The 15,592-nt window shown below is 56.8% G+C and overlaps 1 protein-coding gene across 10 annotated transcripts in view; it reads right to left on the reverse strand.

Annotated features, from left to right (window-relative positions):
* NPHP4 (nephrocystin 4) overlaps window positions 1-15,592 on the reverse strand; it is a 111,088-nt gene that overhangs the window by 44,298 nt on the left and 51,198 nt on the right. For 9 of the 10 annotated variants that reach the window (XM_042995967.1, XM_042995966.1, XM_042995968.1 and 6 more), the window contains 3 exons: window positions 10,221-10,403; window positions 6,627-6,765; window positions 392-453 (listed from right to left, as the gene is read on the reverse strand). In XM_042995967.1, the coding sequence (XP_042851901.1) occupies window positions 392-453; window positions 6,627-6,765; window positions 10,221-10,403 (384 nt within the window). The remainder of the gene's footprint in view (window positions 1-391; window positions 454-6,626; window positions 6,766-10,220; window positions 10,404-15,592) is intronic. The other variant, XM_042995970.1, reaches the window with a different exon arrangement.

The raw sequence follows: 15,592 nt of genomic DNA on the forward strand, positions 1-15,592 counted from the left end.
GGGAGGAAGGAGATGAAGACCATACTATGGAGCCTCAGAAAAGCAACCAAGGCTGTCCGGTCCCGAGAGACTCTCCAGCCGCTAGACATAACTGCCGGGGAGAAGACGTCATTTCTCAAAAGTATTGAAATGTGCCTTTGATGGCTGACCGCAGGATCACTAATAACACTGGTGGCCGCCGGATGGATGCACGGAGAGCTGAGCAGCTGCAGCCGGGAGGGTGGGGCACAGCAGGGCAGGGACGGGACGCAGCACCTCGGCCCCTCCCCTTCCCCAGCCCCAGCCCACCAGGCGGGACACCACTGTCCTTCAAGACGCAGAGAAATGTAGCTGGAACCTTCGGGTAACTGAATTTGGAATTCTGAAACAGGCCTCTCGGGCCTGGACTTACCCCTGGTCCCACGGGCGAGTCCTGGGGGGCAGCGTGCCCCCGGGCTGGCAGCGCTGGTGGGCCTGGGGGGGGAAACAGATGGAGGTGGGGAGGGAGCCCGAGTCAGCCAGGACCTGCCCCGTCTGCCCCCTGGCTGTGACCGGTGCCGCCCGCGGCCCAGGCAGCAGCTACTGGGCAGAGTCCGGGGGCCCAGCAGTTTGGAGCAGACTTGGCCTGGGCAAGAGTGAGGATCGCTCTGCGGGTGACAGCAGAGGATGCAGCCTGAGCCAGGTGTGCTGGGGCTCCAGCTTCTCTGCCTGGCCTCGTGCTCTCCGATCGTGTGGTCTCACCAAGGGTGGGCTTCGTGACCGTGAAAGTCCTTGCGTGCCTGCCCAGGGTATTTCCATCTTCCCGCCGCTCACACACACCTGACTTCAAAGAGCTGGGGTCCCGTGTCGGCGGGCCTGGCATCTCCCCAGCTGGGGTGGACTTGACGTCAGGTAAGGAACTTCTAAACAGCCCACTTTTCCTGTCTCCCAGCCCTGCTGATGCCCGCTCACTCCAGGTGCAGACGTGGTGAGACCGGGAGGGGTAGAGGCCCCCAGAGCAAGGGGCCACATGTGTCCTTTGACCTCAGGGATGCCAAGGCAGGCTCCCACAGGCTCCAACCTGCATCCACCTCGGAGTCCAGAGGGCACCCCCGTCAGTGGCCTGCCTGCCCCTTGCTAACAGGCCAAGGCAGGTGCTTCCCAGGAACTTAGAAACACTTGAGTCCCAGAAACTTCAGTGCCCCAAACTAGCTCATGGCAAGTCACTGATCAAGCTGTGCCTCCGGGGAAAGGTGTCACCTCGCCAGAAGCAAATGCACATGAGGATTCGGCCAGCCAGGGCACCTCCGCTCCATTTCAGCCACCCTCCTCCCCGAAACTGTCCAGCCACCGAGTCTTGCTTTGTCCCACCCGGAACAGGGACCCTGGAAAGCCCCACAGCCTGACTTTGGCAACAAGGCTAAAACTGCAGGAAACGCCTCCGTGGCCCTCCACTAAGAAAAACCGGAGCCTGCCGTCCAAGACCCCCTCCACACACCCTTGTTCACCCACCTTCTCAAAGCTGGGTGCTGTGCGCTATGTTTCTTGAGGTAAGTCTTTACATTGGGACTTATGCAATCTTATCTTCCTAGAGAATAAATCAGCACAAGAAAGACTTTGGCGGCAGAGTAAAAAGATGCCTGCTGGTGACCGCAGGGCCGGGATGCCCGGGGGGCAGGGCCTGGGCGAAAACACACCAAAACCACAAAACATCCCGGCTCCAGCTTTTTGTTCCAATGCTCTGGGCGGTAATCGGTGATCGCTGGCCATGTTGCTTCCCAAACAAGACCACCTACCAGCCACAGCCAGAGAACGTGTCCTCTTCACGAGGCCACTTCAGTGCCTCCAAGAGGCTCCCTGAGGCCACAAGGCCGGACCCAGGAAGGGAGGCCTGAGCTCCAGCACAGGGCACAGCCGGGCCAGGAGCCACCGGGCAGCACGTGTGCGGTGACGGCACATCAGAAAGAGCCACGTGCACACAACACGGACACACGGAGGGAAGAGCGGCCGTGGTCACGTGTGTGGCCTGGTAACAACTGGGGCGGGGGGAGGTCCTGATGTGGAAAGGGGGCCAAGAGAGATCGTGGCATGGGAAAAGCCAGTCCCCAAACAACCTGTATGTGTCATCTCATCCACGTTCAAGGGGGAAAAGTTGGAAAAGAGCGCCGTGGATGCAGGAGCGTAGATAAGGCCGCTGAAATCCACGCAACGGGGTGCGAGGGCGAGGGGCTATCACCTCCCCCTTGATGCGCCAGGGTAAGCGTGCACATTCACGGGTCGGTGGTGAAATTACAAAGAACTTCGGGGCGCCTGGGCGGCTCAGCTGGTTAGGCGTCCAACTCTTGGTTTCAGCTCAGGTCATGATTTCACGGTTTGTCAGTTCAAGCCCCGCGTTGGGCTCTGAGCTGCGCGTGGAGCCTGCCTGGGATTCTCACTCTCTCCCTCGCTCTCTCCGCCCCTCCCCTGCTTTCTCTCTCTCAAAATAAATAAATCAACTTTAAAAAAAAAAAAGAACAAAATTTAATTTAACAATCATTACGAGGTGCGACTTTGCATCTCCGTCGGAACCCGAAACGCTCCTGGCTGAACCAACGACGGCGGGCAGGGGGGCAGGGCGGCCCACAGATGGAGACACCACGGAAAGTAGCTGCTAGCCCCAGAGGCTCGCCCCGCACACGCCCCTTCCGGGAGCAGCACCAGCATCTGGCTGAGCAGCCACAGGGCTCTGGTCTCCTGAAGAACACGGAAACGCCGAGAGGACCGGCAGCCCTGCACGCGCTCTGGGCGGCTCAGGGGCCACGCAGCCTGGGAAGCCACGTGCACCTAGGCCTCGGAGGTGGCACAGAGGACAGCGGGAAGGGACTACCCAGGTGGTTCCCCCGCCACCAGGGCTGCGTGCTGTGTGGACAGCATCCCCACCGACCGCCCGAGACAGAGGACAGCAGGTTGGCCACCTGAGTGAAGATGCATCTTTCCCGACACCTTGCCACCCACTGGTTAGCCTCCACTTGCTGAAAGCCACCGTCAACAGAAGCTCCCCATCCAAGCCGCCCTCTGTCAGTTTGGCTTCTAGAAGCCCAAACTGTGGACACAGACCCTCGGGTCACGCAAAGACCTGTGTCCTGGCACCTCCTCTGCCTGGGGGACGCGTGTACAGGATCACGCAAATCTGAAACGTCAACGCTCCACAGACCGTGCCTTTGGTGAGGGGACTGGGCAGGGGTCACAGAGAGTTAAGCAAACAAGTGCACGGGTCAATGGAAGACCAGGCGTTCGTGGAGGCTTCCTCCAGGCTGGAGGGAGCAGAGGCCTCTCTGGAAATGCTGGGGGGCCCACAGCACAACCACCTCCCTGCCCGTCCCCAACCAGGGGCCAGCCCTGTACAGCAGGTACCACCAAAGCCCTTTGTCCCAAAATGCAAGCTGTCTTCCGGGAATGCTTTTCTTAAACACCGCTGTGCGTTCTGGGGGGAAACTGAGGGAAGGAGTCAGCAGGCGGGCCGGATGAGGGGTGTTCACAGAGGAAAACGCTGTCCAGGGGAACAAACCCACCTATGTCCAGCTGAGGGGTCAGTCATCGACTAGCTCAGGTCTCGGACCGGGGAGTGGGGGGGGAGGGTCTGGCAACATTACAGGATCAGGACAGCGGACACCAAACGCATGGCCGAGGAAGGGTCAACACTGCTAAAGACAGCGTCACCGTGATTTAAAGAAAGACCTGGAGAAACAGATGTCCTCACTGGGCCTTGAAAATAAAGGATTCCTCAGTATCTGATGGTTGTTCAGACACCAAGAATTCATACGACAAACCCATTTGAAAGGCCCTCATTCCTAATTATTCGGGGGTAAACAGTCATCCTCCCTGAGACTCTAACCACAGGAAATGGGGACAGTGAACAAACCGCAGAGATTAGGGACAGCCAGCTCAGAGATGGCGTGGCTATGGGGCTTGGTGCTGCACCCAGGGTGCACGCGGGTGGCCGAGGGCCTCCTGCACACCGGATGCCTGGGGAGGCCCAGCACACCTGGGGGTGCTGCGGGGGAGGGGCTGGGGCTGCCCACAGCTGCACAAGCCCCCCTCCACCCCCCGCCGCAGCCGCCGCCACTGCTCAGGCAGGCCGGGCAGTCAGGGGCAGCGAGGGACACGCATCCCGAGCACACCCGGGGGTCCTAGGGTCCTGCCTGCGCCAGCAGCTGCCACAATGCTGCTAAGTTAGGGCCCAGGGTCCAACATGCACCTGAGCACCTGGGAAGCGGCTCCACACCTGCGGGAGCAGCCGGGCTCTTTGTGCGAGAGAGATGCATGTGCCTGGTAGAGACGCCCCAACCCAGATGTCCCCTAAGCACAGAGGACACGGGAGAAGATGCATGCTCCAAGGGCTGACGAGGGGGTGTCACCACAAAGGTGTCACGTCTAATGTCTGTCCATCCTGCTGCTGGAGGTGCGCGAGTGCCCCAACCAGGCCCCAGAGGAGTGGGGAGAGCCAAGGGGTGCCCAGAGTCTGAGGCCGGGGTCAGCGTCAGGGGCTGGCCACTGCAGGGACCTGCCCCTTGCCAAGGCCTCTGCTCTGGGCCACCCGCTAACGTCCTCCCCCAGAGCGCACACCTGGGATCCCTTGAAATCTGCTAGCTCACGTCACTCCAGCTGGACAGCTCAAACGCCCCTTCCTGAATAACTGCCCTGATGACACAACCCAGGGCAGGGAGCCGCCTGTCGGAGAAGACGTCCCTGCAGTGCCAACACACAAAGAGTCACAACCATGGCAAGAACCCAACCCAGGGTATCCTGGGAAACACCATGAGGACAGGTTTCCCACGACCCCTTCTACCCGGCTGTTTTTCAAATCCGTGAAGCGAACACACGGACATTCTGAGACCGCCAGAACATTCAAAAGTAAAATATGGGTCAGGGAAATTCCAAGTTCCAAAAACCAAGAGCGAGTGCCCTCTAGTGGCTCCGTGCACTCGTTCCCGGAGGGTGATGAGTGGGCCTCTGCTCCCTCGTAATTCTCCAGAGGACATAAAAAAGATAATTCATAACAGAGAGCCAAAGTCCCTCACTTAACGTGACAGCCGCGTGTCCTCAAGATTTCCAACAGAACCGGGTAAGTTGGTAAAATATCGAAGGAGGAAAGGTTTCCATCACCGCTTAAGCACGAGAGATATTTAAGTCTCTTGCGTCGGGTCCTGGGAGGCCAGGCCTTCAAATGCTTGGAATCTGGGATGAAGGCAATCCTCTCAATGTGATGTGAATGCAGCGATAAATCCCAATTAAATAAACCAAATGCAATCAGGTTCCATCCGGGCGGACCTGCTGGTCCCCAGATGGTGGTGGAGAATGGATGGCACTGCCACCACACGTCTGTACTAGATCTGGATCCTTCCAGCAATCTGTCTGCCATGATGTTAACCACAACTCTCCTAGTAAAGAGCTCAGAGGGCGCGAAGCCTGCATGCCCAACTAGGGCTCGGTGAGCCCCGCATGGGGAGCACACACCCCCACCCAGTCATCCAGAGAGATGTCCGTCCCACTGACTAACATGATCATCTCGAGCCCAAAGCCAGCGGCGTCTGTGGGGAGGGAGGATCCCCTTCCCCCTGAACCTCCACAACATGCCTGGAGCCCAGGAGTGTCTGGCTTCCCATGGGCACTGCTCTGTTCCTGGCCACGTGCGGAGAGCTGGAGACACTGCGGTCCGAGGGACAGGCCAGCTCCCACCGGTCTCCATCCTTGCATGGCACAACAGGGGCAGGACTGCTGATATCTGTTCGTTCGAACATCTCGAAACGCAGGCAAAGCTGGCCCAAGCTGGGAGGCCGCCCCACGGCAGAAGTGGCAGAGTGCAGGGACCAAGCGGGGACTGGGGTCCGTGGGTGACACGTCTGCCGGCCCCACCCTGACTCCACACTCTCTTCCGAGAGCAGCACCGATGGCTGCCAGTCGGGAACCACGCGGACAAAGGCAGGGGACGCAGCAGGGGCCCCGGTCGGGACTTCTATGGAGCGTGTGAACAGAGGTTCTTTCTGCTGGGATTCCCCAGAGCTTCCGGGGTCACTACGTGGAGAAACTCTTCCCGGAAGGAAGCCAACAGCAAGAGAGCTCAGGGGTGAGGGGATGAGGTGTGGGAGGCAGACGGACAGACGGACATCACTGCTTCACCACCTGCACACGTGCAGACACGTCCCCGCCCACGGGAAGGACGCTGCTCTGCTGGTAGCCCTCACTCCCTTCCTCACAGGCCCGAGCTGAGAGCAGACGCCCCACTCTCGGACTTGAAGCGGGTGGGAAGCGCCTCGTCGGAAGGGCAAACCCACGACACGCTAACAGCACAACGCAGAGGCGCACCCATGGCGCTCAGCGCGGCTCCGGCTCTCGGGCCCGCGTCTGCAGGACCCCCGTGCCAAGGGCCCCGTGACGCGTCACCGGCACAGCCTTCCGCAGGCTTCTGGTCAGGGAGCTCCGGGTGACAGGTGACACCGCGCCAGGCCACCCGTCACCGTCCAATCCTACACCTCCACATCAAGCAGAAGCTCAGCCCACTGGCTCAAATGACAGCAATCTGTGGCGATTCGCGGGTGAACGTTATCGTACCGGCCCAAGTACGTCTCCTCGGGAACAGGCGGGAGTCACGCTGTGTGCTCCAAAATCAGTGCCCTGCAAACACTTACTTGCAGGGGACGCGGGTGGCTTCCTGGAGGGCTGTTGCTCCGCCTCCGGGCCGCGGCCGTGCCCTGGCAGCGTGTCCGGGTGTGCCTTGGGGCTCAGCGAGTACTGGAACTGGACCGTCCCCGACGCCACCTGCTCCACCTGCGAGGAGACAGCAAACAGCAGCCGCCTCCCTTAGTCGCGCCTTCGTGTCGAATCGACCCGGGAGCGAGCCCCCCTTCCTGTCACCTTGACCCGGGAGCGAGCCCCCCGGCCCGAAGTCCGCGTAAAACCAGCGATGTCTGAAGCCACATGCTCTGAAGTTATAATCGAGTCACTTGCCAAGCAGAAAAAGATCAGCGTCCAGCAGCAATCAAATCCCAGACGCCCACACTAGCACAGAATGGCCCCTACACAGGTAGAAATCACACCTCCCCAGTTTCGAATGTGTTTTTTAACAAATCTATGCAAAGCCGACCTTTTAAATTTTGGTGCATAGTGTGAGTGCCACAGTCAGTTCTCAAGGTCTTTGGTATGCTGTTCAGGGTCAGACTCGGGCACGTGCACCTGAGGGTTAACCCGGCATTTCTTAAGCAACGTTAGGGGCTTGCTTTCCAAGCCCCTCCCTCTTCATGGCCCCTCCACCCGTACTGCCCAGTCCCCTTTACCATCCTCTAGGCCAGACCTCACTGTGCTGCACGCTTCTGGCAAGAAACAGTCCCTGAATCCGAGGCCACAAAGTGGGAGGACAGAGTGGTTTCTTTAAAGAGTGCGGGACTGCATCAAAGAGCTAACGTTCTCGTCTGTCATTACTGGAGGTCACCATATAACGTCTAAAATTAATCAACTAAGAAATAGAAGTAGAAGCATTAATATTTGGAAACAAAGTAAATGCCAGAAGTCACCACTAAGAGTTGGAAGTGGCTGCCCCTGGAGATGGACACTTTTTTATAAAAGACAGTAATTCGCTCATAGGAAAACTACAAGAGTTGTTTAGGAAAGAAAACATAGTCATAACACACTGTTCTTACCTTCACAGTAAATAACACTGAAATAATCATAACAGAAGCCCTCAGATTTACTTAGTCCAAAACTATGGGATGTTTACAATCTTTGTATTTTCCTCCAAGTAATATCTGCCACTTCCCCTTAACTGTAAGCTCACGGGATCAGGGATAGTTTCCAAGAATGTATACAGGTGCTCAATAGCAGTTCACTGAATGGGGGCGCCTGGGTAACTCAGTCGGTCGAGTGTCCATTCTTGGTTTTGGTTCAGGTCACGATCACACAGTTCGTGAGTTCAACCCCCACATCGGACTCTGTGCTGACAGTGCAGAGCCTGCTTGGGATTCTCTCTCTCTCTCTCTCTCTCTCTCTCTGCCCCTCCCCTGCTCACACACACACACACACTCTCTCTCTCTCAAAATAAGCAAATTTTTAAAAATTTAAAAATTAAAAAAAAAAGAAGTTCACTGAATAGAAGAGTAAGATAAAGAGTGGCCTGGCGTAGGGGTGGAGACTAGGCACACGCTGGCCCGCAAGCTCTCTGCCTGCCAGACGCCGGCACGGCTGTAGAAGGCAAACACGGGAGGAAGCGGAGGAGGGTACAGAATCGCAGCTGTGACCAGCTGGGGCCCACTGTGCCAGGTAGTTACACGTGTTTAGCACAGTGGTCCTACCAGGTGCAATTCTGCTCCCAGGAGACACCTGGCGACGTCCGCAGCCACTGTGCCCACAGCTGGGGGCACACTCCTGGCATCTAGAGGGCAGAGGCCAGGGCTGGTGGCAAACGTCCCCGCTGTGCAAGACAACCCCCGCAGCACAGCATTATCAGGCCCAAAATGTCAGCAGCGCGAAGGTTGAGAAAAGCCAATTAGAAGTGATATTCCTTGTGAAAAAATGGCAGTACTGGAGGTATCTGTGTCCTCGAGACAGTCGAAACTTCCAAACGCTTACCCCCCCCAATACAGCTTACGTACGCACGTAGAAAGTGAAGGAAACGTAGTGGCACGACAGGCTAAAATTAGATCCAATAAATATTTATTTAAACACATACATACACCCACACAGAGAGAGAGGGGGAGAGAGAGGTGATGGCCTCAGGATTTCCAGTGGCAATTTTATAACAAGGGCTCAGACTAGTCCGTGGGGGGGATGCAGCAAAATGTGGCCCCATAATGAGACGCTCCTGGAACAAGAAAAGCCGCACAGTCAGCCGCTCCCTCATCCAGGTCCCCAAAGCATCATAAATAACAACACAGAAAATGATGTTTGTCGCCTGGGTCAGCACACAGACGGCGTGCTGAAATAACACAGTGGCCCCTTCACCTAAGAAAAATGACACAGTTGAGCTCTAAAAGGTTCCCGGCCGCACCACTGACACAAGGAGAACACGTTTCAGGAACGTGAGCGGGAGAACCGAGAGCCCTTCCTCGACACAGGCATTGGGAGAGAGACTCCAGCCATCGACCGGGGCCGCGGGGTCACACGGTGTCTGTGACACCCCAGGTCCCTGCCACCCACCCTGCGAGGCTGCTGGTGGGGTGGGGGAGGCGGGGGACGAGACCTCTCACAACACACACGTCAGCTGGCCCTGCCCCCCCTTTTACCTGACTCCTCTACTGGGGTTCAGAGAAAGCTTCGTTCCAAACATGGATTTTCAAAACTGCTGCTGTGGCCTGCCCTCCACACAAAGCTGGAGGGAGCCAAGGGCCAGCGGGCACGAGTGACAAGTCACACGGACGGGCCGGGCTGGACGCGGATGGCCCGGCTCCGACCACAGCCCCGAAGTCCACCCTCCATGGCAAAACGCTCCAAGAGTCCTTTTTAAAAAGGCATGGACAGGGGCGCCTGGGTGGCTCAGTTGATTGGGCGTCCGACTTCGGCTCAGGTCATGATCTCGCGGTCCGTGAGTTCGAGCCCCGCGTCGGGCTGTGTGCTGACAGCTCAGAGCCCGGAGCCTGTTTCAGATTCTGTGTCTCCCTCTCTCTGACCCTCCCCCGTTCATGCTCTGTCTGTCTCTGTCTCAAAAATAAATAAATGTTAAAAAAAATTTTTTTTAAATAAAAAAATAAAAATAAAAAGGCACGGACAGGGGTGCCTGGGTGGCTCAGTCGGTTAAGCGGCCGACTTCGGCTCAGGTCACGATCTCACGGTTCATGAGTTCGAGCCCCGCGTCGGGCTCTGTGCTGACGGCTCGGAGCCTGGAGCCTGCTTCGGATTCTGTGTCTCCCTCTCTCTCTGCCCCTCCCCTGCTCACACTCTGTTTCTCCCTCAAAAATAAAGAAACGTTTAAAAAAAAAAAAAAAAAGACACGGAGAGCACAGAAGTGGATCTTGTTCCACAGAGTGTACAAATAAGGGTCACAGGCCACCTTGCGAGACTGACGTGTGAACAGCACATCATAAGCCCCGAGATGAAACCAGCCTCAGCGAGTTCGCAGCCAACTGTGACTCAGCAGTCACACCTGTCTTTTAAGGGCACATCTGTGACACGAGACATTCTGCTCATGACACATCCACAAACAGATCTGTCAACTTCTGGTTCTGAAAACATACGAGCTTGCTAAAAGCTTACGAGCCAGGACTCATACTTACAAAAGCACCTCAACAATTTACCTCTTTGGAGTTCATGCAGGCTGGGGGCACTTTATAGACCAGACGGCGCGACGGGTTGAGCCGGATCCCACCCTGCAGAGGTAAGACCACCTTTCCGGAGCCGGCTTCCGGCAAGGGGTTCCACACAGCCCAGCGGACCATGTGCATGCATGCCACGCTGGACAGAGAGGTGACCGACGTTGCCTGGGAGGGAGACAAAGCACAGCGGTGTGTGAGTTACCAGCAAACCGGCTGGCAAACACCAGGGAGCAGGGCCGCCGGGCAGGGACCGTGCAAGAGGGGCCTGTCTAGCAGGAGGAGAGCACAACACAGAAGCTCGGGGGACAGGGAAGCCGCCGCCCACCTTGAGGAGCCCCCCTCAAGCTAACCAGCACCCTCCTCCGTCCAGGTCTCCCTTTCTGGCTCAAAGCGGCGGCGGCTTTTCTTTTAAAGACCGACATCATCCTTCTGACCTTTCCTGGTCCCATAAGGCTCTTTCTGCAGGTTTGTAAACAGGCTGTACCTCGCCCACGTCTGCACAAATCCATTAGGAAAACACCAGGAATGACACTTGTGTTCGTGATAGGAAACTTTGTAAAATAATGAAGAACGCACATGGGAATTCAAATCAGGATTATTTACACACAGTTTCTGCAGCTAAGTCCCAGCTCAGAATGAATGGCACGTTTCATCCATGTGACTCCGTGTACCTGGGAAATCAGCCAGGTCCTTCTCCTGCTTTCTCTATCACTGGCCAAGTGAAAGCAGTGAGGACACTAAGGAAAACCTAGGATTAGGGAAGAGTCATTTTCTCCAATATGGTTCAAGGGCTTGAGTCAGCGGTGTTTTAATGGCACACTTTCATCCATTCACTGAGAAGTAAGAATAAAACCACATTCCAGGCCCCGGTCGGGTGGGAAAACCCCTCATCAGCTGGGCAGTGATGCAAGGCAGAAGGCAAGGTCAGGAACTCCGGCTCTGACCGAGCCCGACAGGCAGACGCCGCAGGCTCCCTGGGAGGCAGCACATCGGGACCCCGAGAAGGCAAATTCTCGACCAGGGGCCACAGGACACTTGCAAGGAAGTCAGACTGGGAGCCCAGGAGGGCCCTTCCGGCCCAAGAGCACAGCGGCCCTAACCAGGGTCACAGTGACACAGTCCAGACCCGGGCCGCAGCCACACCTCCTCTGCCCCGACTCCAGGCCCGGCTGGTGACATGGGAGGAGCAAACCCCGAAGGTGGCGGGCAGTAACTGGAGCACGAGCTCAGCACCCCGCCTCCTGACGCCGTCCTCAGAGGCAGCAGAGGGCCATCTGCGCCCGTCTGGCATGAGGACGGTGGTGCCATGTGGTCCCTGGGCAGCCGAGGGAGCCGAGGGCCTCCGACGCTCTAGACCACCAGCCACACGCGCTAACCCAGGCAGCCCGGTTCGGGCCACGGTGACAGGGAGGGTGGACAGCCTGCATGGAGGGGGCCTCACACTCTTGGAAAGGAACCAAAGCCCACGCCCCATCTGTGATGGTAAAGGACATCGTCCCCAAGGAGAGGAGAGCCAAGGCGCCTGCTGACATGGGCTGCGTCCAGCAGAACGGCTGGGGTTCCCAGTGGACCCCGCTTACTTGCTGGACACGGGTCAGCTGCCACGCCCTTGTCCTGGCCAAGAGTCGACTGCGCTCGGGTCCAAGGTCACACACGCACAAAAGGACTCTGGCTGGAGCCCCACGCGGATGGCTCGACAGTCAGCGAGGCCACACCACAGCCGAGCGTAGGTGCAAACAGCACCCAACATGGAAAAGGAAGCACATTCGTCTCCTCAGTCAGTCTCTCCAGACTGTTCCTTTGCCAGATGCTCTTCCTTCCTGCTGCTTCCCTCGGTCACGTGGGGATAAATGTCCAGAGTCAGCGTCTGGTCTTGAATTAATCTCTTCCTGAGGCCCCATCGTTAGGGGACCGACCTCACTTCAGGGGGGCCTGTTCTGACCCTTTAACGGAGCCAAACTTCAGATAGCAGCTGGGCTACCGCCTCCTCTGCCCTGGTTACAGGGGTGACCGGGGATTTGGGTCCCCGCCGGATCAACGAGAAAAACACTCACATCCTGGAAGTACCAGGAACCAGCAAAGTGAGAAGCCGAAGCACACGACCCTGTGTGACACTTCCGACGCGAGTCGAATACGAAGACGATGCCTGCGGCTCCCCATCCCGTTGGCCGATGACAGGGACACAAACCAGCACCAAGCAACTATAAATCCACTGCCCTTCAAAAACAAAATTACTATTGGGGCGCCTGGGTGGCTCAGTCGGTCGGGCGTCCGACTGCAGCTCAGTCATGATCTCACGGTTTGTGAGTTCGAGGCTCTGTGCTGACAGCTCGGAGCCTGGAGTCTGCTTTGGATTCTGGGTCTCCACCTCTCTCTCTGCCCCTCCCCCACTCACACTCCGTCTCTCTCAGAAATAAACATTAAAAATTTTAAAAATATTTTTAAAAAATGACTATACATGTACCGGCAAAAACGGCCACTATAAAAACTACACAGACCCAATCATTTCTAGACTACTTTTCTAAACAGTCATCTATAAAATCCAGTTTATTATGGGATCAAAAATAAAATGAAATATGTGTCCAACTTTTCATGCTCTTTGTGCAAGTCCTTGTGGTTTAATCTTTCAAATTAGGTGATTCTGATATGCAATCTTCCAATTTCATGGTTCCTTTGGTTTCCCAGTCCTCGATCGATAGAGCTCTCCTCTGCACGGTGTATCCAGCTTCCCTCGCTCGTGTCTCCAACAGCTCCGACGAGAGGAGACAGTTAGCAAGTCACTGATCGCTCCTTTGCAAAGATTTCTGCGACAATTAGGGCTCGATGGCAATTCAATTGCCATTTATTAGCCTATGCTCCCTCTCACCAGGCCAGGGTGACAGCTGCAGGCAGGAACCTCCCCCACCCCACGTCCCTCAAATCCCCCCAGCCCCAGCCCCAGCCCCAGGCTCTGAGGAGAAGGTCAGGTGCATCCAAGCAGGTGGGCAGAGTGAGAGCAGCTATTTAGCTGGCCACCATGATAAGGCTCCTCCTGTCGGTGAATTCTAGTGGTCGAGAGAAGATTGGTTACTGTAGAACGTCTTATCCTGTCCAATCAGGTTTGACTTCATGAAAAGAAGAAAAAAAATACATCACATTGCTCCCACTAAGACTTTTAATTGTAACAGCAAACAACATACGGGAGGCCAAAGGAACTCACTTGGAATGTGAGCCAGGTTTGTCGCGGAACAGAAGAGCCACGCCAACATTCACCAGGCAAAGCCCAAACAGACAGAAAACAGACACCTGACCCCAGGAATGCCGCACTCTGGGCTCCCTGAGGTGGGCTTGATGGTGGCCTCAAAAATACATGTTTACATCCTAAGCCCTGAGCGTTGTGACTGTGACCTTATTTGGAAAAAGGGTCCATGCCCATGGAATTAATTATTATGAGATCAGGAGATCTGGATTATCCAGCTGGACCCTAAATCCAATGACAAGCATCCTTACAAAGCAGGACAGACAGAGAGACAGAGGGGGACGCGCAGAGGGAAGGCTGTGTGCAGGTGAAGGCAGGAGCTTCGCCATCAGCTAAGGGCCGCCAGCAGCCACCAACCCGGAAGAGGCAGGAAGGACCCTCCCCTGCAGCCTCCAAAGGGAGGGACGCCGCCCTGCCTGCACTGGCTTCGGCCCAGTGCAACTGACTTTAAATCCGAGGCCTCCAGACCATGAGAGAATAAATGTCAATCACTTTGAGACACACACAGTTGGTGGCAATTTGGGCCGGCCGCCCCAGGAAATGAGCATAGTCCCCTTGGCTTCTGTCCTCAGACCAACTTGAAAGTCATCTAGAGGCAGGTAAAAAGTCCACGTTATTTCATGAGGGTGATTTTCTCCAGCATTTCGGGGAGACCTTTCTCTTCCTGCCCCAGGCTCCTGGCCAGCACCAGACTCAGGGCCTGGCCACACCATAGAGGTGACAGCAGCGCCTGTCAGGGGACATGCTTGGGTGAACCGGAATGGGGAAACAAATGTGTGTCAAAGTGCCTCCCGGTGTCCCCAGTGTCAGCCACATCACAGAGGGACAAGGAAGCCAGAAGAAACGAGACCAGAGAGACATCACAGTTGAAGGAGGGGCGAGAGGCCGGGCCCTGGGCTGAGAGCAGGTAGGCTGTGCCCCGAGAACGCCCCCCACCAACGCAGGTGGCAGGGACCAGGGAACGGCCTCCAGAGGGGCACACGGGAGCAGCCAGAGCCCGACAAGGAGCAAGGCCGCCTGTAAGTTGCTCTCTTCCCGGCATTCTCCTCGAAGGACGCCAAGTCCTTGATCCCGGAGGCAGACTGCACGAGGCCACCCGAGGTGAGGAGTCGGGAGGCAGACAGACACCCAGAGCCTGGGTGATGCCCACTGGGCAAAGCACAGGCTCGCACAACAGGTGTCACCGGCCCGGAGTCGTGCTTCCAAAAACGGATCGTTTAGATGCCAAAGCCCTTTGCAAATCTGACAGACAGTGAGGTGAGCTTGGCAGTGGCTGCAGGCTAATTTCCTTCACACGCATTCACGGTGGAAGAGGAAACCCAACAACACAGAATGAAAGTCACTTAGTCTCCCCTTGTAGGACACAGTATACATCACTTAAAAGCATAGGAATCTTCGGCAGGCAACATATTCATTTCATTCTGTGGAATAAAGGAATCATTTCTGAACATACACATGAGCAGTGAAAATCAACAGGACCGTGGTTTTAAGAAAGTTCCATAACCTGGGACAAGTCTTCATGCTGACTAAAGGGATCATAACGCTTTGGACCTCTCTGCAAAAAAGGTGTCACTTGACAGTGAAGGAAAGAAGCAAAGGCGAAACGGCCCTGAGCCCGGAGCTGTGCCTGGACCCTCTGGACACCGAGTCCCCAGCCAGCCGCCTTTGCACGTGCGTCCGCGGGAGAACCGGCCCCTTGCCTTGTTCTTCTTCCCGCCCCCTCCTCGCACTGGGCCCATGGATGGCAGGGCCCAGGCTTGGCGGCCTGGCATGCCTTCCTGTGGGCACAGCCCCTCCACCTCTCAGGGCCAGCCTCCCCCCCCCCGCCACAGGTCAACAGGGGACTGCGTGCTTTGAAACAGCCACTGCTCCAGGGAAGGGGTGCACGGGAGGCCAGGGCTCATCCCTGGGTGAGGGGACCCCCAGGGGCCTCGAGAGAAGGCAGCTCTCTTCCAGAGTCAGCATCGGGGGAAGAAGTGAGCTCCTCCCAGTGGGAGGGGGAGGGGGACAGGGAAGGACGAGGGGCTGACGAGGCTGCAGACGGTCCAGGAGAGCACTCGCCAGGCGTCAGACCCGAAGGAAAAGCCAACCAGGGGATGTGACAACACAGCTTCTG

The sequence above is a fragment of the Panthera tigris genome, chromosome C1 (assembly GCF_018350195.1).
Source record: "Panthera tigris isolate Pti1 chromosome C1, P.tigris_Pti1_mat1.1, whole genome shotgun sequence".
Taxonomy (NCBI): domain Eukaryota; kingdom Metazoa; phylum Chordata; class Mammalia; order Carnivora; family Felidae; genus Panthera; species Panthera tigris.